This window comes from Nyctereutes procyonoides, unplaced genomic scaffold, assembly GCF_905146905.1.
Source record: "Nyctereutes procyonoides isolate TBG_1078 unplaced genomic scaffold, NYPRO_anot_genome, whole genome shotgun sequence".
Taxonomy (NCBI): domain Eukaryota; kingdom Metazoa; phylum Chordata; class Mammalia; order Carnivora; family Canidae; genus Nyctereutes; species Nyctereutes procyonoides.
This window is the reverse complement of record NW_026574992.1, coordinates 97,447-120,494: the sequence shown is the minus strand read 5'-3', so window position 1 is coordinate 120,494 and position 23,048 is coordinate 97,447. Positions and strand designations below refer to the sequence as shown.

Below are 23,048 nucleotides of genomic sequence, written 5' to 3'. Positions count from 1 at the left end.
TCCCGCCACGTCCAGTCCCGCAACGTCCGGTCACCCCCCGTCCCTCCTGCCACGTCCAGTCCCGCCACGTCCCATCATGTCCCGTCCCTTCCCGCCACGTCCCGTACCGCCACGTCACGTCCCGCCACGTCCCGTCCATTCCCGCCATGTCCCGTCACGTCCCTCCGCATCCCGCCCCGTCCCGCCATGTCCCGGCCTGCCACGTCCCGTCATGTCCCGTCCTTTCCCGCCACGTCCCGTTCCGCCACGTCACATCCCGCCACGTCCCGTCCATTCCGGCCACGTCCCGTCCCGCCACGTCCCGTCCAACCCCGTCCATTCCTGCCACGTCCCGTCCCGCCATGTCCCGTCATGTCCCGTCCTTTCCCGCCTCATCCCGTCCCTCCCCATCCCGCCCCGTCCTGCCACGTCCCGTCCCGCCGGGTCCCGTCATGTCCCGTCCCTTCCCGCCACGTCCCGAACCGCCACGTCACGTCCCGCCACGTACCGTCATGTCCCTTCCCGGCACGTCCTATCCCTCCGCGTCCCGTCCCGCCTCATCCCGTCCATTTCCGCCTCATCCCGTCCCGTCCCTTCCCGCCCCGTCCCTTCCGGCAACGTCCCGTCCCGCCACGTCCCGTCATGTCCCGTCCTTTCCCGCCACGTCCCGTCCCGCCACGTCCCTTCATGTCCCGTCCCTTCCCCCCACGTCCCGTACCGCGATGTCATATCTCGCCACGTCCCGTCCATTTCCGCCACGTCCCGTCCCGTCCCTCCCCATCCCGCGCCGTCCCGCCACATCCCGCCACGTCCCGACCCGCCATGTCCCGTCCCGTCCCACCCCTCCCACCACGTCCCGTCCGCCCCGTCCCGCATCGTCCCGTCCCGCAACGTTCCGTCCCGCCATGTCCCGTCCAGTCCGGCCACGTCCCGTCCCGCCACGTCCCGTCATGTCCCGTCCTTTCCCGCCACGTCCCGTCCTGCCACGTCTCGTCATTTCCCGGCCTTTCCCTCCACGTCCCGTCCTGCCACGTCCCGCCACGTCCCGTCCCGCCACGTCCCGTCCCGCCACGTCCCGTCATGTCCCGTCTTTCCCGCCACGTCCCGTCCCGCCACGTCCCGTCATGTCCCGTCTTTCCCGCCACGTCCCGTCCCGCCACGTCCCGTCATTTCCCGTCGTTTCCCGCCACGTCCCGTCCCGCCACGTGCCATCATGTCCTGTCCTATCCCGCCACGTCCCGTCCCGCCACGTCCCGTCATGTCCCGTCTATCCCGCCACGTCCCGTCCGGCCACGTCCCGTCATTTCCCGTCCTTTCCCGCCACGTCCCGTCCCGCCACGTCCCGCCACGTCCCGTCCCTTCCCGCCACGTCCCGTCCCGCCACGTCCCGTCATGTCCCGTCCCTTCCCGACACGTCCCGTCCCGCCACGTCCCGCCACGTCCCGTCCTGCCACGTCCCTTCATGTCCCGTCCCTTCCCGCCACGTCCCATACCGCCACGACACGTCCCGCAAAGTCCCGTCCCTTCCCGCCACGTCCCGTACCGCGATGTCATGTCTCGCCACGTCCCGTCCATTCCCGCCCCGTCCGGGCAGACCCGGCCCACCACGTCCTGGCCTGCAACGTCCCGTCCCGCCACGTCCCGTCCATTCCCGCCACGTCCCGTCCCGCCCCGTCCCATCCCGCCACGTCTTTTCCCGCCCCGTCCCGTCCCGCCAGGTCCCGTCCCGCCACGTCCTGTCATGTCCCGTGCCTTTCCGCCATGTCCCGTAATGCCACGTCACGTCCAGCCAAGTCCCGTCCATTCCCGCCACGTCCCATCCCTCCCCATCCCGCCCCGTCCCGCCATGTCCCGTCCCGCCACGTCCCGTCATGTCCCGTCCCTTCCCGCCACGTCCCGTTCCGCGACGTCCCGTCCCGCCACGTCCCGTCCATTCCCGCCACGTCCCGTCCCGTCCGTCCCCATCCCGCCCCGTCCCGTCCCGCCCCGTCCCGACACGTCCCGTCCAGCAACGTCCCGTCCCGCCACGTCCCGTCCATTCCCGCCACGTCCCTTCCCGTCCCTCCCCATCCCGCCCCGTCCCGCAATGTCCCATCCCGCCACGTCCCGTCATGTCCCGACCCTTCCGCCACGTCCCGTAATGCTACGTCACGTCCCGCCACGTCCCGTCCCTTCCCGCCACGTCCCGCCACGTCCCGTCCCTTCCCGCCACGTCCCATTCTACCACCTCACGTCCCGCCACGTCCCGTACCACCACGTCACGTCCCACTAAGTCCCGTCCCGTCCCGCCCCTTCCCTTCCTGCCACATTCCTTCCCGCCACGTCCCGTCATGTCCCCTCCCTTCCAGCCACGTCCGCCCCGCCACGTCCCGTCCATTCCCGCCTCATCCCGTCCCGTCCCTTCCCGCCCCGTCCCCATCCCGCCCTGTCCCGTCCCGCCCCGTCTCGCCACGTCCCGTCCCGCAACGTCCCGTCCCGCCACCTCCCGTCCATTCCCGCCACGTCCCGTCCCGCACGGGCCGTCCTGCCACGTCCCGTCCATTCCAGCCACGTCCCGTCCCGCCACGGCCCGTCCAGACCCTCCCCATCCCGCCCCGTCCCGCCATGTCCCGTCCCACCACGTCCCGTCATGTCCCGTCCCTTCGCCCACGTCCTGTCCCGCCATGTCCCGTCCCGCCACGTCCCGTCCATTCCCGCCACATCCCGTCATGTCCCGTCCCATCCCGCCACGTCCCGTACCGACACGTCACGTCCCGCCACTTCCCGTCCCTTCCCACCACGTCCCGTCCTGCCACGTCCCGTCATGTCCCGTCCCTCCCCATCCCGCCCCGTCCCGCCACGTCCCGTCCCGCCACGTCCCGTCCCGCAACGTCCCTTCCCTTCGCGCCTCATCCCGTCCCGTCCGTCCCCATCCCGCGCCTTCCCGGCCCGCCCCGTCCCGCCACATGCCGTCCCGCCACGTCCCGTCCCGCCTCATCCCGTCCATTGCTGCCTCATCCGGTCCCGTGCCTTCCCGCCCCAACCCGTCCCTCAGGCAACTTCCCGTCCCGCCACGTCCCGTCCATTCCCGCCACGTCCCGTCAACTCGTGTCCCTTCCCACCACGTCCCGTACCTCCACGTCACGTCTCGCCACATCCCGTCCATTCCCGCCACGTCCTGTCCCATCCCTCACCATCTCGCCCCGTCCCGCCACGTCCCGTCCATTCCCGCCACGTCCCGTCAACTCGTGTCCCTTCCCACCACGTCCCGTACCTCCACGTCACGTCTCGCCACATCCCGTCCATTCCCGCCACGTCCTGTCCCATCCCTCACCATCTCGCCCCGTCCCGCCACGTCCCGTCCCACCACGTCCCTTCCATTCCTGCCACGTCCCGTCCAGCCACGTCCCGTCCCGCCACGTCCTTTCCCGCCCCGTCCCTTCCTGCCACGTCCCGTCCCGCCACGTCTAGTCATGTCCCGTGCCTTTCCGCCACGTCCCGTAACGCCACGTCACGTCCCACCAAGTCCTGTCCATTCCCGCCACGTCCCGTCCCGTCCCACCGCATCCCGCCCCGTCCCGCCATGTCCCGTCCCGCCACGTCCTATCCATTCCCGCGACGTCCCGTCCCGTCCCTTCCCGTCCCGCCCCGCCCCGCCACGTCCCGTCCCGCAACGTCCCATCCCGTCCCGCCTCATCCCGTCCCGTCCCTCCCCATCCCGCCCCGTTCGCCGCGTCCCGTCCCGCCACGTCCCGTTCCGCCCCGTCCCTTCCAGCCACTTCCCGTCCCGCCACGTCCCGTCCATTCCGCCACGTCCCGTCCCGTCCGTCCCCATCACGCCCTGTCCCGTCCCTCCCCGTCCCGCCCCTTCCCGTCCCGCAAAGTCCCGTCCCGCCACGTCCCGTTCATCCCCGCCACGTCCCGTTCTTTCCCGCCACGTCCCGTCCCGCAACATCCCGTCACCCCCCGTCCCTTCCTGCCACGTCCAGTCCCGCCATGTCCCGTAATGTCCCGTCCCTTCCCGCCACGTCCCATACTGCCACGTCACGTCCCGCCACGTCCCGTCCATTCCTGCCACGCCCCGTCCCGTCCCTCCCCATCCCGACCCGTGCCGCCACGTCCCGTCCCGCCAAGTCCCGTCATGTCCCGTCCCTTCCTGCCACGTCCCGTACCACCACGTCCCGTCCCGCCACGTCCCGTCCAATCCCGCCACGTCCCGTCCCGCCACGTCCCGTCATGTCCCGTCCCTTCCCGCCACGTCCCGTCCCGCCACGTCCCGTCCCGCCTCGTCCCGTCCATTCCCGCCTCATCCCGTCCCGTCCCTTCCCGCCCGTTTCCTTCCAGCAACGTCCCGTCCCGCCACGTCCCGTCCATTCCCGCCACGTCCCGTCCCGTCCGTCCCCATCCCACCCCGTCCCGTCCCGCCACGTCCCGTCATGTCCCGTCCAGTCCGGCCACGTCCCGTCCCGCCACGTCCCGTCATGTCCCGTCCCTTCCCGCCACATCCCGCCACGTCCCGTCCCTTCCCGCCACGTCCCATTCTACCACCTAACGTCCCGCCACGTACCGTACCACCACGTCACGTCCCACTACGTCCCTTCCCGTCCCGCCCCTTCCCTTCCTGCCACGTTCCTTCCCGCCACGTCCCGTCATGTCCCGTCCCTTCCAGCCACGTCCGCCCCGCCACGTCCCGTGCCGCCTCGTCCCGTCCATCCCCGCCTCATCCCGTCCCGTCCCTTCCCGCCCCGTCCCCATCCCGCCCTGTCCCGTCCCGCCCCGTCTCGCCACGTCCCGTCCCGCAATGTCCCGTCCCGCCACGTCCCGTCCGTTCCAGCCACGTCCACTTCCTTAGTAATTTGGCTATCTGAGTTAATTTGTGAATTTGCTAGGTTAAAGCCTAGTTCATGGTCACATTTCAACAAAACAGCTTGAATATAAAGAATAAAAATGTAAAAAGGTTGGTTTTTCTTTGTTGGTGGTGTTTGGTTTGCTTTTTTTTTTTTTTTTTTTTTTTTTGGATGGGTCACCCCTTTGTTCTCCTGGGTCCAGATTTCTATAAAGCTGAAAATTAAGTGGTAATAAGTCTGGTGTTTATGCATTTGCCATTTCAAAAATTAAATGATACCTGTGTTGAAGTCTTGCCTAAAACTGCTAAAGGTAGAATTATGCTATGTGAATATTAATGTGTATATAACTTGATTTCAAAGTAGAAGCCTGGAAAAGTCTAGAATCTTTCCTAGGAATGCCATCTGGCTACCTGAATACTAATTTGAAACAAATGTGATACTAAAGGTGCCTTAGATTTCTGACACCTTTGCTCAGAGATCACAAAGTCTCCGCTTAATTTGAGACTGTTACTCTGAAACACACCTTGCATCCCTGTGGGCTAATTTTCCCCAGGTGTCCTAGCTTTTATGGCTACATTTTATCATGATTTATTGATAGCCCCTGGCATAAGGGTCTGCAGCCCAACTCAGTGCCACACATTTTGCATTTTTAAATGGTAGTTCTCACCAAATAATGCCCCCCCCAGAGGAAACCTTAATGATACCCCAGATCCTCTTTGTAAATGCATCTTATTAATCACATGAAATTGAGTAAATTACAGCACCACTAAAGCCCCTGCAGTAATTTTTCAGCCCAATCCTCTAATTTCATAAATGTGGAAACTGAGGCACAGACCTGTTTGCGTCTGTGAGAGAGAGGTGTTACACACGTTAACACTTCTGACAAAAGAATTTGCAGATCCTGATTAATGTCCTGTATTCTCTGCATTATTAGAGAATAATATTTTGACTTACTAGAGTTGGTCTCATTAAGATACAGTGTTTGCTTTGAAATCAATGTTTCTATGGAAACTAATTTTAACTTTTACAGATATTGATTACAGCCTTGTGAAAAGGCAAGAGAAGGAGGAATGCTTCGCTCTCTGGGCAGTAAAACAAAAGCAATTAATAAAATGAAAAGTGGAAAAAAATTAAAAAAATTAAAAAACCCAAACAGGATTGTGTGGGAGGAGGGCAAAAAATTTTTCACACAAAGAGTATTTGTTGAGGAGAGTGTACATTTGCAAAAAAGAAAAAAAATAGCAATCCTCCTTCTAGCTGGGTGGAAATGTGCCTTTTTTTTTCCCCATAAAATATATGTTTACAAATGAAAGGTGACTTCAAATGGAGGCATGTGCTCCTTCTGACTTCCAGAGAAGGGCTTGAGGGTTCTGAAAATTCAGTAGCTCCCAGGAATATTTTTCCTCATGATTTAAGTCGTGTCCTTTTAAGACTTTCTACAGTTGTTGCTGTATGTGAATATGGTTGTTCTCAAGCACTACGTTTGATATTAAAGTGTGTTTTTCGAGAAAGATGACATACAATTGATGGGCTTCCACTCCCCCCCCACTCCCCCAGCTACCCCCCCACCCCACCCCCCACCCTGCAACATGGTGGTGCTTGTATCCAGAGAGAATTTATCTTTAGGATAATACCTTTGGCGGGGAGGGAGGGAGGGAGGATCCTCGTAACCTTGAGGGTTGGGGTTGATTTCTTGAGTAGCCCAAGGCTGGAGAAAGCTGCCCGCAAAGAAGCTGCATTGTGAGAATTTGCGGGAGGGAAATGCTGCGTCCGTGCAAAGCTGAAGGAGACTGCGGTGTCTGGGCATTGTTTGTGAGTCCTGGGGGCTTTAACCATGAAACCTCCAACAAACAGTGAATTCTGTGGCCGCCTACAGTGATGTGTGCGTTTCACCAAGTGAATGCTCCTATTTCAAGAATTCAGTTTCAGTTTTAACTTCAATTTTCTCTCCCCCCCCATATGACAAAACTGCGTCATTCCTTCCCTTTGCCCCTTGGCTTCCCCACCCCACAAATTTTAAAACAACCCAAAGGGGGGGGGACAGAAAAATCCCGAAAACAGCAATCCCTTTTGAATCCTCGGTAACGGTGATGGTGAATACTGCAGGTAGACAGCGTTGCGCATGTGTTTCATTTTTCTCTGCGTCGAAATGTCCAGGAAAATTGCAAGTCTTGTTATTTTGTTTGTTTTTCTGCGTGCTGCTCCTATGGAAAAGACGGCAGTCCTCTTCCCTGCCCGAAGTGTGTAAAATGCCTCCTTCATAACCTGAGACTTACTTTCATTTTCTAGGTGCCGGAGAATCTGGTAAAAGCACCATAGTGAAGCAGATGAGGATCCTGCATGTTAATGGGTTTAATGGAGAGTAAGTGTCAACTCTGGGCAAGGGCACAGCAGGATTAACACATTTGATACTAACCTTTAGGAAGTTTAGGTAGATTTTGGGGGCTGGGCAGCCAATTTTCACTTGATTTTTTTCAGCCTACATGTTAGAAAATCCAGGGAAGAGCTCTTTGGGGATTCCCCCCCCTCCTTTTAATCTTTGGTGCAGCAATAAATAATAACAGTAATAATAAAGCACCAGGGTTCTTAGGAAAACACCCCCACCCCACACCCCACCCCAGGAAAACAGCACCTGGCTGGCCCTGTGACAGGTCTGCCGCAGGCCTGCCCACAGATTTTGGTGCAGTGGGTCTTCAACATGGCTGACACCTGCCGAGGCCACCCCCTTTGCGGGCACCCTGGCCACTGCAGAGAAGCCCCCCCCACCCCCACCCCCGCATCACAGTAGATGTCAGCGCAGTGCACCAATGCAGGATGTTTTAAGTTATTAGAGAAAAACACTGTCTCAATGTCCTCACCTAAAACAAAGTTAGAAGAGGCAAGTAGTCCCTGTTAATAATTGTTCCCCCACCAGCCCCCTTTGGAATTAATATTATGGGCAAATCATTGTTTCCCTTTCTTTAAAAAAAAATCCATAGTCTTGCCTAAAGAAAGAAAAAGGAGACATGTAAGTGATGGAGATTGGGAGTTAGGTACTTCCGGCCGGCCGGGTCAAGGGGCATTTTTGCCTTTGAAAAGTCCTTGCAGGCATCCTGGTATAGGGACAGGGTGACAATACCGCATTGAGAACAAAGATTAAGAGAGAGGGACCTAAGAGAAATGTAGGGTCCTGTTTGCCATGAAGAATGCAAACGGAGGGGAGCTTTCAATATCATCAGGGCACTGGCTTTTCTTTCCAGACCCCAAATGGACACCCCCTCCTCCCCCCTGGGGAAACAGAAGACACTAAATCTCTCATCTTCTGCTTTCACTGGGGTGACAGCCATTCACTGCACCAGACTGCAAACACCTGAAGGCACTAGTTTGGAATTACTAGCTGGTTAGCAGTCCTAATCCCTTCCCTAAACCTGGGTTCAGTTTAAAAGTTGTCTCTCCGTTGCATCCCCTTTGGTTTCGAAAGGGGACATTGAGTCAAGGCTGCATAGTTTGTTATGCACCAAAGGCACCCCCTCTGCCCCCCCCAAATAAAATGCCATTTACGTACTTTACGTACGGATGCCTTCTACGCACCAGGCACTGAGGACACAATGATGGATTTTATTACCTTTCAGAGGTAAAAGGACTGCACTTAAAGGCAGCCCTTAATGGAACATTCTAGAATTTTCTTAGGTCAGCTAATCGGGGCTGAGGATGATGTCACACATACAACTGGGTGTTTTAGTTTAGGATGATTTCTATGCTTTAAGCATGGATTCGCAAGGATGGGCTACTTTACCAATTTTAGGAGTGACCCGATGTGTTATCAATATGCACATGCAGGTCACTAATAGAGCTGGCTCACTCTCACTTGTCACAAAGCAATTCTGAGATTCTTAATTCCTGACACACCCTTCAATAAAGCCCTATTCCCAGAGATTGCCAGCAGTTGATAAACAAAAAGCCCAAAACTGACTTTTAGTTATGTGAATTTGTAATTTAAAGATAAATCTTGTATAATTATTCCCCCCCCCACTCCCGCAACTTGCCGGGGAGTGCTTCTTCACGAGGCTAGTTAAGCAAAAATAATTTGACCATGTACCCTCTAGATAAATATTTTGATTAAAACTGGACATGGCTAGCATTTTTAAAAGGACGCAGCCGCCGCTGTTTACCTTCTTGAGTCCAGCAGAAGGTAGGACATCCTTGCCATAACTTAAGGCTTCCTCACTCCCCAGGCTGCCCTACGGTTCTTTTTAATTTTTAGAGAAAGGGTTCTCCCTTGACGAACCGGTCTGTAACACACACGAGGCATTTAAACCAGAACTTCTCTTTTCTATTTTCTTTTTAAAAAGAGGAAGCAACATTCCCAGTCTGCCTGCCTGGTAGAGGAAGCCATAGGTAATCTCTCAGGATGTTAAATTTAGCCCGTGGAAGTGACATACAGGGGGATTCTTCGTGTGAGTCTAGAAACTTTATTTTTGTCTCCTTCAAATGAGCCTCCTCTTTTCTTTTTCCTCACTGCGGTATTGCAACAAAAGCGGTTTCCTTCTTCACTAGGGATTCCCTGTGAAATAATGGTGACATCCATCCACTCGGGGTGTTCTGCGTGGCGCGGGGCCTTTCCCTCCTCACTCCCGTGAATGTGCGCTTTGTCAGGGCTGGGCTGAGCTATTAAATTTGCCTTCACTATCCGCACACTGCCGGGCCGGTTACATTTTGAGAGTAAAGTGTAATATTAATCTGACCTTGAGAAATACAGAGGTCAAGTGTGGATTTTCCTAACTCAAAGCTAACTCTTCCTCATGTTGGGGTGGTGGGGGAAGGTGCCATTAACATTGGTTGAGCTAATAAGCTAATCAATTTTAAAAAAAAACCCATGTAGAACGCTTAGCTGCGCTGCCCTTCCCACCTTCAAGGAGGAATTCCTACCATTTATGAAGATTAGGTTTTGAGTAGGGTTTTGGGGCTTTTGGTTTTTATTTTTTTATGGTGGTGGTAGTGGATTTTGTTCTTCCAGTTTTTTCTTTTTCTTTTTTTTCTTTTTTTTTTTTTTTGCTGCCTCACGGTGCAGACACAATTTTAATTGATGACAATTTATCGGGAACAATTATATAAATAAAAACACTTTAGAGGTAGTTACCCCGACTACAAGAAGGGAGGAAATTAATACTGCACCAGGAAATCATGGGCAAAAATCAGGCATGTCTGTGCCTTTGTGTGTTCAGATACAACATGGGAGAGATTGAGATCTGGGAGAAATAAGCCTTACGAGCTGCTGTATTCTCAAAAGAATTGTGAGATAAATCACTGCTTTATCTCCCTGATGCGTGTACATTTAGGGAAAGCACAAGAAAATAATTATCCGTCCCTTCTGTATACCCGACCAGAGAGTCTCCAGAGGGCTCGGCTAATAGGGTGGCGGAGGTGTGGCATTCTTCCCTCCACGGCCGCAGTCTCAGGAGACATTCCAGCTTAGCCAGGAAGGCGACCAGGATTGACCCGGGAGGATGGCGGACATTTGTTTAGGAATGTAGAGAGGCTGTGTGGGGTTTTTGGGAAATCGCGGCGCCTTGCAGATGAGGCGAGCTTTCAATCTCTCTTTAAAAGGGGCGGCGAAGAGGACCCGCAAGCTGCAAGGAGCAACAGCGATGGGTAGGCACATTCAAAAACAGAAAAACTTTTTTAACAGACACACACACACGAAGATCACACTGGGAAACCCGAGACCCGGGGAGGAAGCAGAACTCATGTCAGGGCCATCAGCCATCATGGTCCACGTTCGCACATGACACATGAACAGTCTCTTAACATTGCAGAGCGAGGGAAGCGCAGAACGTAATTGGGGGGGGGAGCCTTTAAGTATAATTAAATCCAGCTGGGGACAAATTATAGATTTCATTTCAGCTTTAGCTGATCAGTTTAAGATTTCGAGAATTGATGTTTTTCCGTATGGTTTGTTTCCCCACTCCCCACCCCTACCCCAGCTGTCCATTCAAATTGGCTACTTGTTTTTAAAAACTATCTACTAAATTCCCTCCACCCAGTGCTTGGTCTGATTTTAAAATTTCAGACCTTTGAGGGGGGTGAAGACAAAAATCTTTCTCTCCTATTAAAATACGTGGTGCTGCACTGTCTGTAATTTGGGGAGGAAAAAAAGTGCCTCGGCACCTCGCAGGAGGTCATTGTTAAGAATGATCTCGAAAAGTCTCCGATCTCTTCAAGATTTTCAAGTACTTTTTTAATTGGAGGCATTTTGTGTTAGCTGGTGGATAGGAAATTCACGATGGCATCCGCTTTTTTTTTTCTCCATTCATTGTCAATTTTTTTGTGTTTCTTCAGTTCTCCATCCCCACTCCCATCACATGCCGACACGCACACGCATGCCAGGTAACCATTGCAGGTCTGCTTGCACATTCAGCATGCAGTGATGAAGCAGCTATTTCTCATGAGAACACGCAGAGCCAATTGACCTAGCCTAGGGTATCTCAAAGAAATAGCTTCTGAGGCCAGGGTGGGGCGGGGCAAAGGATCCTGGGACAAAGTAACTTACACATGTTTGTTCATCTGTTTCTTTTAGAATATATTATCCCTAGATGATGGCTACAGTTTCTCATCTTCCTGGCTATGTCCTATCACACTTTGCATGCTGGAATTGCCTGGTCTTAGGAACTTCTAATAAGAATACTATTCTGTTGTGGGGGGGAGGGGGAGGGGGCCCTACCACCTAACCTCTAAAGATAACCGAAAACCAAAAAAATTTTCAAAAAAAAAAACAATTTACAAAAACCCCACACACAAAAAAATACATGACATGAAATCCTTCATTGGCAAAAACTTAGTGTAACAGCAATCCAAAGGCATCTACGTAAAAGTGACCGTTTACTGTACCAAAAGTTGGCGTTTGAGAACTACCTGACAAGCCCTTAACTGAACCACCTACTGTGTACTAGACCCTTGCACCCTACTAATACCTTGCCTGCACTTCTATCTGTGACTCTGTTCTGCAAGTAAATATAAGAATTAACATACGTGATAAATAAAAATTCTCTGCATGTCTCAGCAATCCCTGTATCCTGCGTCTGTCTGCTGTCTTCTTTTGTCTGTCCTTTCCCACAAAAGCACAATGATAAGGTATTATAGGACGGAAAAGAGACTCTTAGGACGACCTAGCCTCCCCCCTACCCCTTAGGCAGCTGACGAGGGGGAGGGGACGGGCTCTTAAAATTCAAACCCTGACAACAGGCTTTATATACATATGGGGGGAGGGGGGAGCAATGTGCTAAAAGCACTTCAGCCTCAGTCCTGATATTTTAGTCCATCCAGACTTGGTCATGGATACATAATTTGGCTTTGTAAGTAGTTTTAGAGACCTCTGAGGGATTTTTCTCTGATTTTCACAATCAACGTTAAATTCATTAAGTGATAGTAAAAATGATGATAAACCTGCCAGCCCCAGTATAATATCTCCATCTACATAGTAATTGCTTCAATGGAAGAATTTTATGTTTTAGTATTACACACCCGAATTAGATTTTAGATTTCTATTTTAGCTGTTTTATACTTGATATACTCCCACACCTATTCACATACGTAGATGAATACTGAACACGTTCTCAAAATATCCGTATTTAAGACTGGAAGTTTTCCAATTATCATACTACTACTTAGACCAAAATATCAAACTGAATGAAAGAACCTAGTTTCTGGAAGTACTTTCCTCTTGCTGTATGTACATTTGGGTATTTAATACCCGGACATCTCTAATTTTAACTACTCTGGGACGTTGAAAGCGAAGGTTAATGGCTCTCATTACCATGCAAATGGAGCCTGTTTTTAATGAATGGGAATGGATCTGTCCCGTGGGATTTTAGGTAAATTTGAGTCCATAAGTGAACTTTAGGGGCAAACACACATCCTTTAGAAATTTCTCATGTCTAAATAACTGATTTTGACCCTAGTAGCACTGGGTCTGCACAGGGTTCCTAATTTCAGAAATGAGCTTCAGTGGTGCATGTGGAGAGCAGAAAAGCCCCACAGGAGGGTCAGGACAGCGTAGGGAGGTTGCATTAAGAGGAGGGGGCCAGAGCCCAGCCTCCCATCGAGGCATGAATGCCCACACTCCCGGTTTGCAGGACTGTTTGCAGGATGCCTCTCGCTGCCATGTCTGCTCCTCAAGCTCTCCTGACTTCAGCATTTTTAAGTGGGTGTGATGGGGGGGGCGTGTTCCTGGGACCATATTTTACCCCCACCCCACAACATACCCTCCCCCCACTGATGAGAACACTCCTAAACCAGCCTCTTCGATATCAAAAGCAGTTTCTCAGAGGCCAGTTTAAGGGAGAAAGAGGGCTGACTCTGGAGAAGGGGTGAAATGAAATCCGAAATCTGGGCTCACCCCTCAGATCAATATGCAGATCGTTATTTTGATAGGATTGAAACAGGAAATGTTAGCTATTCCTTAGAAGGCCCAAGGCCAGGATGGGGGGGCAGGGCTGTTGGCAGGTGAGCACACGACCCCCTGCACCTCCCCTCTACCCTCCACCCCTTGCACCCTGCTCTACTACTAATCACCCTGCAGCCTGCAGGAGCTGTTAACCAACCCCCCCCTTGTGTTTCCTCTTCTCCTGGGTGGTCACAAGCCTGATTCTCCCCCCTTTCCAGGACTCCTGGTGAATCCACCAAGTGAAAGCTTCACAGATACGAATCTTGAGCTTCTTTTTAAAAGTCCTACACAGCAAGAAAAAGAGGAGGCCCTGTCCCTTCTGCTTCTGTGACTCACTTTTCCTCAGCCTTAGTTCCCTCTGAGGGGTGGCACCCTCCTGCCACGTGACGGTAATATCAAGTCCCGCTGTGCGGCTCTAATGCACTGTAGGTGTGTCCTGCATTCGGGTTCCCTTCCCCCCCACCCAAAACCACAAGGTTGAGGCAATAGGTGTGATAAGATTTATACCCCAAGGCAGAGGTCCTTTTTATTCCTTGAAGACACAGACTCTTGAATCTGCTTGGGTCCTGTCTCAAATGACAGCGCTGAAGACACCTGCTGCACTTTGACACATTCCATCAGGGTCCCTTCCTGACACCCCCCGCCCCCCCCCCCCCCCCCCCGAGCCAAAGGGTGTGGCCTTTACTTACAGCCCCAGTGACTCTGAATAAAGATCATCCCACATGTCCTATATGACTTAAGTTCAAATCGCAATTAAAAAGGCTGCTAAACCTTTAACTTCTCCTAACAGGTACCCCTCCTCTTGCCACCCCCCACCCCCAGCACACAAGTCCCAGGTCATGAAGACTTCTGGGGACAGAATCTTACATTATCCCTATTCATATCAAAGGATCAACCTATATTAATGTCACTGAAAAACATCATTGCTGCTGGCTGGTGACTGACATGGTGACTTAAAAATGTCCCCAAATTCTTAAAATTCATAGTATCCTCATCTGCATTCACTGGTTCCCTGTACTAATCCAGTGATGGAGTAAGCCCCAAGTGGAACCATGAAACCTTTTCTCCTCCCCAATATGTGATTGACCTATCAGCCTCCCCCAGCCCCAATATATATACCACACACACACACACACACAGGGGTGTTGTAAAGGGCCAATAGGAACCTTGTAGGAGTGTTGCTGTGCAGTGGGAGCTTCACAAAATGGAGCCCATCTGAAACGGTCAATGAGCCAGGCCGGACTTCTGGTACAGTAGACTTGATCATTATCTTGATGCCAGTTTGCTAATCTGCCCCAATCGGGCATGTCCTCAGGACACACCTTTGGGAGTGATAATTTGAAACCATCCTTTATTCAGGAACCTCCAATCTGGACAGATTGGAAGCCATGGCTCTTACAAGAACAGAATACTATGCTTTTAGTTGGAATATCTTGTCTAAAGAGGCCCTGCTCATCAATGTGATGCAATATGATCTCTTTCTCTTTTCAATCCCACCGTAGTGAGAAGGCAACCAAAGTTCAGGACATCAAAAACAACCTGAAAGAGGCGATCGAAGTACGTGTCTGGGTCCTTTCTCTTTTCTCTTCGCCTCCCTTTCAGACATTGCTGTCCCCCTGACCTCTTTGCTAAATTGTTTTCAGACCATCGTGGCCGCCATGAGCAACCTGGTGCCCCCCGTGGAGCTGGCCAACCCTGAGAACCAGTTCAGAGTGGACTACATTCTGAGCGTGATGAACGTGCCTGACTTTGACTTCCCTCCTGTAAGCTCAGCTCCTGGATTGTCCCTTTAACCCCCTCCCCGGCACGCTGGGCGGCACGGGTGGTGAGCTCTGTTGGCGAGTCACCTGTATGTGGCACAGGAACATGGGTGACACACAACCCCCAGGCACACCTGTGCCAAAGCCACACACTTCGGGCAAAACTCGTTTCAGCAATCCTGATTCTTAGGAAAAAGTGAATTCCCTTAGGATCCTTAATGTTCAAACAAACAAAACAAAACCCTAATAATCAGATCATTAGAGCTTTTGCTCAAAATAGGTGAGCAGAATTCCATCACCCCTTGTAAATCTTGCCTCGCCCATCCCCACAAGTAAACACACTTTAATCTTCAACCTGATTAGATCGTAAATTTTCATGCGGGAAAGTGTCAGGAGTTGTGTCACAGCCTTAATCATGCCCTTGTACACGACTTGTGACAAGCAAAGCTGTATGTTAAACATGGCACACAAATGCGAATTGTCCAGTTAGAGGAAAGTATCCCAAGATACCAAAGAATGCAGAAGCGAAGTGCCAGCCCTGAGTTTTCTCATTTTAAACAATTTGCTAGTTGACCTTTATTAAGGTTTTTTTGTCTTGTTTTTCCCAAAAATCAGTCCTTGGCATTGGGCAAATGAAACCCTTTCTCATTTTTTTCCCTTTTTTTGCAAAAAAAAGGAAAAGAAAGGACTTTCACCTAAATTATAACTTGGAGATTTTCTTCTGTGCACCCTGGTTGGTGTGCAGGACGCTGTTTACAAAAATCCTCTGTTTCATAAAGGACTATTTTTAGGTAACACAAAACTGCCCAGGCCCAAGCATATACCTTTTGACCCCCCCCACCCTTGTTTGTAGGGGAGGAGTAGTTTATGAGAGGAAAACGGGGAAACAAGATGGAAAGATGCGCAAGTTTATAAGGCCCAGAAGGAAAGGACTTGTCTACAGTTAAAACAATGACTTATTGTTGCCTTTTGTCAGGCTTTCCTGGGAATTTGTGTTTGTGTATTTTAAATGGGCTTGGCTGCAAACTACTACTAGCAGGGAAGCAGTATTAATAAGTAGGGCTAGGTGCTTTTTTTTAAAACAGCATTTGCTTGGAAAAAAAAATTCAAGCAGTCAGCACAATATATATAATGCCTATTTCTAATAGAAGAAGAAATGGCAGCCTGTTGAAAATGCACCAGAACAGTAACCTTTTATTAGTTGTGCTGATAGCTAGACTGTGTCTCTTCCTACTTTTAATCCTTCTCTTGCTGAATTCACATCGAAGAAAAAAACCTCTTTCCTTGTTAAGGGAAGATCGCCCCCAAATCATTAAAAACGTTTCTATGTTCAAATGAAATGGGCATCGTAACCCCCACTGCAGTTCAGAACAACCCAGAGGTCATTTGCTCCCTTTTTTTCTCCCTATCACCACCCTCCCTGAGGGATGGGCACCAAGAAGGCCAGCTTTGCCAGCAATTCCTAACCATCATATTTTTGGGGTAAAATTCAAATTTTCCTGGAAGGGAAATTTCATCCCAGCACATCTTACAAATGAAATATCTTGTTTTCACAACACTGAATCATTCCTTGGCATATTCTCCTACTTCAGATTAATGTATATCTTTCCCGTAAAGGCAATTGTGTGAGGAAACAAAATGATTCAGTAGTTTACTCTGCCCTGTGTTCCCCCTCTCGCCCCCCCAAAAAATAACATAGGAGGAACACTACCCAGGACCAGTTAATTCACAATAAGAGGACAGCAGGAATTAATTACTTTGGCTTTTAATTACGTTTAACAAATTGAATGAAAGTTCTTGTGAGCAGAGAGTCATTAATTTGGCTCGCCACCGGGAACCCCACCCCATGCTGGTCACAGGGCGCCTGGTGGTGCCTGAGTCGGAGGGTTGGAGGGGTCGTGCTCCTGCCCAGGCACATGCTCATCCCTGGCCTTTCTTGTGTTTGCTCTCAGGAGTTCTATGAGCATGCCAAGGCTCTGTGGGAGGATGAAGGAGTGCGTGCCTGCTATGAGCGCTCCAACGAGTACCAGCTGATTGACTGCGCCCAGTAGTGAGTAACCCCTCTTCCACAGCCACACGCGGGATACGCACACGTGGAGAAAGTGCTCAAACTCTCAATTCCCGCTTGTGAAGTTACTGGCAGAGGGCTTCTGTTCATAGACGCCAGCCAGTCAGCTCCACCTGCACGTAGAAAGTTCTAGTCTGATTCATTTGTTTCAGAAAGCCCTTAATTGCACTTTTCAGTGCAGTGACATTATTTTATATAAACAATTAATGCCTGTGAGAGCAAAATGATAATTACTTGCAGTAAAGTGATGTTCGTAATTAATTAGCTTGAAGTAATTCATTGGATTGACCTCCAAGCTTTTGGAAGGAAGACTGGGCAGCTCTCGGGCTTTGAATAATGTAAAAATACTATATTTTATTGCTATAATTTAAAAACCTAACAAATGATGACGACAGAACCATTCCCTGCCCCCTCCTTGGTGGCTGATGATGGCCTTGCTATTTCTGCGATCAGGTAAGGGACTGCAGGACGTGTCCAGCGTTACTGGGTGCTGTTCATGTGGACTGAGGTTTTGTGTTGAATTCCATTGCCTACCCATATTATTCATTCATTCATTTGTTCATTCACACGGGGCTTTAATTCAAGGATGCTTCCCCCTGTGGGGTCCTTGCCCTGTCCCCTCCTGAGCTCTCTTCCAATGGACAGCACCGTACCTACCTGGAATGTTGCCTTTTAAATAGCCTACAGCCTCCCCGATCCTGTACCCGACACAGTAAATACATGACGGTCAGAGCCATAAAGGGGTTTTTGAAGGTAGCGCAAACACGCTACGTGGTCTCGGTGAAAATATTCTGAAGTTGGGGTGTCTTATGACTTGGTGCGGGGAGGGAGGTGACAAATGGTGATGTAGGTAGCTGAAACTCAGAAACGACTTTGCTATAGAAAATAAGGAGTCAGGAGCAAGGTTCCCAGTTGGCTCAGCAACAGCAACAAGTGCATTACTTAGGAGCCCCAAACCTGAGGGATTTATTGTGACTCTATCACCAGTTGAATAAATAGGAGGTAGGAACAGGTAACAGCAAACAAACAGCAAGTCCCCTAGAATCCTGTTATCTACAAATCACAGAAGCTTCTCGTAGGGTCTGTGAAACCTATCAATTCCTCCCTCCCTGGCCCCGCCTTCCCATAGTAAGTGCCCAGTGGATTGTTTCCAGTTGTCACAGACAGAGCTGTGTCGCAGTGGACTAGACATGCCAATCTGTGTGTTTTCTCAAGGAACACAAAAACAGTCCATCTTGGCCAGTCCCTGTGACCCCAACCCCCTACCACTTCTTTAACAAAGTCCCTGATTTTCTCAAAAGTTTGAACTAAAAGCTGGAAGTGCTAATTATAGTAACTCAAAACAAATGGAAATCCTGGAATTGTTTGCGTTTTGTATTTTGGATCCAAGTCAGAAGCACAGGTACAAGATTAGGAGGGTTTAACCCTCGAGGCTTTGAGTGCCCTGGAAGGGGGCAGGGGAGGGTGTAACAAGTTCATTGACCGGAATTTTAGCCAGGTTTCTGGGATTTTTTAAATTATTATTATTATTTTTATTTCCCACCATTTAAAAGTTTTCTCTTAAAGCACCATTTTATCTGAAAATGGCAACGTTTGCACAGTTTATGGAAAGTTTTAAGGAAACTTGGAGGGGAAAAAAAAAACCCAGCTTCAAACTTTTAAAATGTCTTCCCTGGCGGGATGATTGGAACAGCCCCGCATTCACGCTGACCAGCGTGTGTCTGGTTTAACTGCCTTTACGTTAAAGTTGCCATCCTGGTCTCTTGCCCATTTCTTAAGCTGCCTATTTTTATTTGTTGAGCTGGGGTTTGGCTGGCGGGGCTCCAGATGTCTCTCTCACAAGATTTGGTGCTGATGATCTATTTATAGAACTGTGGTTCTGTTGCCATGGCAACATGCTGGAGGCCAGGGCGGCTGGGGAGCTATTTCTGGACCGGTGCTGTAATGTGGGACTGATTGGGCAAGTTAGTGTATCCTCTAAGCCAGACTAACTCTAAACTGGTAAAAAAGAAGGGGAGAAAAAACTTGCAGAATGTCGTTCAGTAGACTTCTTCTCCCTTTGTGATTTTTTTTTTCAGTTTTCAAACAGTTCCATACTCCCTCCCTCCTCCCCTCGGCGTGCCCCCAAAACTCCCCCCTAGTTTTAACATGAACTTTGCATATTAGTTAAATGACCCCCCCCAATCTTTCCAAAGTTATTTTTCCTAATGGTGTGTCTAGTCCAGCAACACCAGCAGGGTCCTCTTTGCTCTGGGAAGGTTATGGCCGGGGCCCCCTCTTCCACATAACTTCCCCTCCAGTGGAAGATCCACTCTCAAGCCCCAAGCCCCTCTTTTGTGCAGGATCTGAGCCAGAGAAGGATCCATAACCTTGGAGGGCTGTGGGATTTTTTTTTAATAACTAAAAGTCTCCTCTCTGGAGTGTTCTATTTCATGGACCAAATTGAACGGAAGGGAACTTTGTGTTCGTTTCCTGTTCGGTGTGGTTAGGCCAGAAAGGGCCTCTTGTGTCAACCTCTTTTGTTCTCTTTTAATAAGTGAGATTCTTAAAAAGTAGGAGGAAGGGATACCCATTCTGAGTAATTCAAACAATCTCATTTTCATGAGTCCCTTGAGGGGAAAATCCTTGCTGCTTTTAAGTGTGCCATTTTACTTTAAAAAAAAATGGTATGGAGCATAAGTATACAGTTTTCAGATTACTTGTCATTTTAGTCCAAGCCAAACAACCCGAGAAATTTTAAATCTTTAGCCAATCATTTTCAAATGGCACAAGATCAGATAGGCCTGGCTTGGGGGCCTCCGCTGGTTGCACAGAACCAGAACCCCACCTTTTGTCCTGTGCTGTACCTGTAGGCCAGGGGTTCCAAGAGTCCATCCTACTTCCTGGTTCCTAGATCTCCTCATCAGCCGAATGCATTTATCTTTAATGCTGCTTGAGCTAACCTTTCTGAGGCATAAGCTTTGAGTCATAAACATACCCAACGCAGGCAAAACTCCCATTGACTTAACGCCACGTAACGATGACACCATCATTTCCATTGAGCTCAGCTTTGTAGCGAGGCAGGAATTGGGGGCCAATCACCATGAGCTTATGAGCTCCTTGAAAACCGCGGTGTGTCTCTCCTTGCCTCCCAGCTTCCTGGACAAGATTGATGTCATCAAGCAGGCTGACTACGTGCCCAGTGATCAGGTATGCAGAAGTTCTTGGTCGGGGGACTCGGAGCCCTCATTCCAAGCTAGTCAAGATTTTGCTTTCCAATTGGCAATTACTAATATTGCAGTTGGTTTTGGGGAGATCTGTTAACCTGGGTTTTGTTTTAGGATCTGCTTCGCTGCCGCGTCCTGATTTCTGGAATCTTTGAGACCAAGTTCCAGGTGGACAAAGTCAACTTCCAGTAAGTGAATGACTCCCATTTTGAAACAGAATTGTTCCCTTACGTTCCCACCAGCAGAGTGGTGGAGTGGTGTTAGCCCTTTGCAGCGACCCGGTGTCCTCTTGTCTTCCGCAGCATGTTTGACGTGGGTGGCCAGCGCGATGAACGCCGCAAATGGATCCAATGCTTCAATGGTATGGAAGCCATGGATTTCTCGGCTCTATAAGCACGTTTTGCTCTTTTGATCATTAAAGGTCATTTTCACCTCTAACGTGCATTGCTTTTGCTTTCTTGTGCTGAAGATGTAACTGCCATCATCTTCATGGTGGCCAGCAGCAGCTACAACATGGTCATTCGGGAGGACAACCAGACCAACCGCCTGCAGGAGGCTCTGAACCTTTTCAAGAGCATCTGGAACAACAGGTTTCTGGAGCATCTTCCCCGGCTTCTCCCACCCTCCCACCCAGGGGTCCTGTTACTGTGATCTCAAGGCCCTGTATTTGCACTATTATAAAAAGATTCATGTAAGAATGTCAAACCCCTCGCAGAAAGAATGATTTCTTTTCCTGGACATTAAACCTGCATCCCTCTTTGTTAGATGGCTGCGCACCATCTCTGTGATTCTGTTCCTCAACAAGCAAGACCTGCTCGCTGAGAAAGTCCTTGCTGGAAAATCGAAGATTGAGGACTACTTTCCAGAATTTGCTCGCTACACTACTCCTGAGGATGGTACGTATGGCCTTCTGCCATTGCACTGGGACATGTCTAAGTTCATCGGTCCTATACATTCATGAAAGTGCTAAAAGTTTCCATTTCTGGAGGTTTTTCATGTAGGTAGAGTTGAAGAATCACCTAAATGAACCACCTCTAAGAATGGAAGTCTCCCTTCACTTGCACCACCAAAGTATAAGGGGGTCTGTGGGGAAGCAAGAAAAATTTATTTCTGCTAATTTGCATATGGAAAAATCCCAGGAGATAAGGGGCTACAAGGATGCCATCATTCAAGCTCTGCTCCTAACCTTTTAATTACCTTACCAAAATATTTCTGTTCTTCACAGCTACTCCCGAGCCCGGAGAGGACCCACGCGTGACCCGGGCCAAGTACTTCATCCGCGACGAATTTCTGGTGAGTAGAGCCCATCTTTAGATCTCTCTTTACTGGTTCTTTTTCTCAGAAGTGCAAATTTACTTGAACATTTGGGGATTAAACTCTTGAATTCTTCCATTTTATGTCACTGATAGCCACTGAGAATTTTAGCTTTAACATAACATCAGTAGCTGGTCAGCTAGTCCTCAGCAGATCCCCAGTTGATGATCGTAGAGTGGTGGCACTGACTCCATGTTCTTGTGTTTGTGCCACAGAGAATCAGCACTGCTAGTGGAGATGGGCACCACTACTGCTACCCCCACTTCACTTGCGCTGTGGACACCGAGAACATTCGCCGTGTGTTCAACGACTGCCATGACATCATTCAGTGCATGCACCTTCGTCAGTATGAGCTGCTCTAAGAAGGGAACACCCAAATTTAATTAAAGCCTTAAGCACAATTAATTAAGAGTGAAACGTAATTGTACACGCAGTTGATCACCCACCATAGGGCATGATTAACAACGCAACCTTTCCTTTTCTCCCCAAGTGATTTTGCGAAACCCCCTTTTCTTCCCTTCCGCTTGCTTAAATATTCCAAATTTAGAAGGCTTAAGGTGGCCTACAGAGAAAAAGAAAAGGAAAAAGGCCACAAAAGTTCCCTCTCTCTTTCAGTAATTAAAATAACAGCAGCAAACAGAGATAATGAAATAAAAGAAATAAATGAAATAAAAGAAATAAAAGAAATAAATGAAATAAATATTGTCTTGTGCAGCATTAAAAAAATCAAAATAAAAATTAAATGTGAGCAAAAGATGTGAGTCCTGTGAATTATTTGCAGTTTTGAGCAAATACCTGTTAACGGTTTTGATGGCTGTAGGAGATGGGAAGCCCCACGTGGAAAAGTCCCCAAGGTTTATAAAATGGGGTAAAATCTTGACACTCTGTTTTTTTGTTGACCTGATTTGGGTATCTGAAAACAATTTGCAGATAACTCATAAAGGTCCACCCCTGTCCTTTGCCCATGCCCCATAGAAAACCATTGGCCCATGTCTAAGAATTCTGCATTGATGGTTGCCACCCTACCCATTCCACCAGCTTCCCTGATATATAGCATCACAGTGTGCCTAGAGTCTCCCCAAAATAGGTTTTCAGTTTGGGGCTCTGTCCAACTTGAGGGTAAGGGCTCACGTATACGGGGGAAATTCAGGAATGCAGTTTCAAAAGGGGAAGTGGGCTTACTCAAATTGTGCATAATGTAGACCTTTATCAAATCCTCACATTGTACACTTCTAATAAGTATCTCAGAATTTTGTCAATTACCCTCAAACCTGGCAGAAAAAAATGAACAAGCTATCAGAAAGAAATGGTTTTTAAACCAATGGATAAATATTTGGGGACAGACTTAAACTGGATCCCTACCTCACTCCATACACAAAGGAATTTTAGGTTGATCAATCACATGTTTAATTTTTTTAATGTACCTTAAAATGGGTATATTTACAATCAGAATATTGGTTTATAGGAGGCCCC

At 49.8% G+C, this 23,048-nt stretch overlaps 1 protein-coding gene across 4 annotated transcripts; it reads left to right on the top strand.

The window, feature by feature from the left end:
* Window positions 1-6,914: 6,914 nt before the first annotated feature.
* On the top strand, window positions 6,915-22,301 carry LOC129512833 (guanine nucleotide-binding protein G(s) subunit alpha-like). 4 transcript variants are annotated; one of them, XM_055330420.1, is made up of 12 exons: window positions 6,915-7,167; window positions 10,392-10,436; window positions 14,727-14,784; window positions 14,871-14,990; window positions 16,940-17,037; window positions 20,190-20,244; window positions 20,376-20,449; window positions 20,564-20,622; window positions 20,731-20,851; window positions 21,027-21,157; window positions 21,487-21,554; window positions 21,791-22,301. In XM_055330420.1, the coding sequence occupies exons 1-12, from the start codon at window positions 7,133-7,135 to the stop codon at window positions 21,935-21,937; spliced, it is 1,011 nt and encodes a 336-aa protein (XP_055186395.1). In that variant the 5' UTR covers window positions 6,915-7,132; the 3' UTR covers window positions 21,938-22,301. The 4 variants fall into 4 exon arrangements, with proteins under 4 accessions (XP_055186395.1, XP_055186469.1, XP_055186626.1 ...); XM_055330494.1 differs by having other exon boundaries at window positions 6,918-7,167; window positions 14,730-14,784; XM_055330651.1 differs by lacking the exon at window positions 10,392-10,436 and having other exon boundaries at window positions 6,922-7,167; window positions 14,730-14,784.
* Window positions 22,302-23,048: the final 747 nt, after the last annotated feature.

What these genes read in the sequence shown, in the direction of transcription:
- LOC129512833 (XM_055330420.1), top strand. Translation starts at nt 7,133, where the DNA reads ATGAGGATCCTGCATGTTAATGGGTTTAATGGAGA. An exon ending in GTTAATGGGTTTAATGGAGA is followed by an intron (nt 7,168 to 10,391) that starts GTAAGTGTCAAC and finishes TCTCTTTAAAAG; the next exon opens with GGGCGGCGAAGAGGACCCGC. An exon ending in TCATCCGCGACGAATTTCTG is followed by an intron (nt 21,555 to 21,790) that starts GTGAGTAGAGCC and finishes TTTGTGCCACAG; the next exon opens with AGAATCAGCACTGCTAGTGG.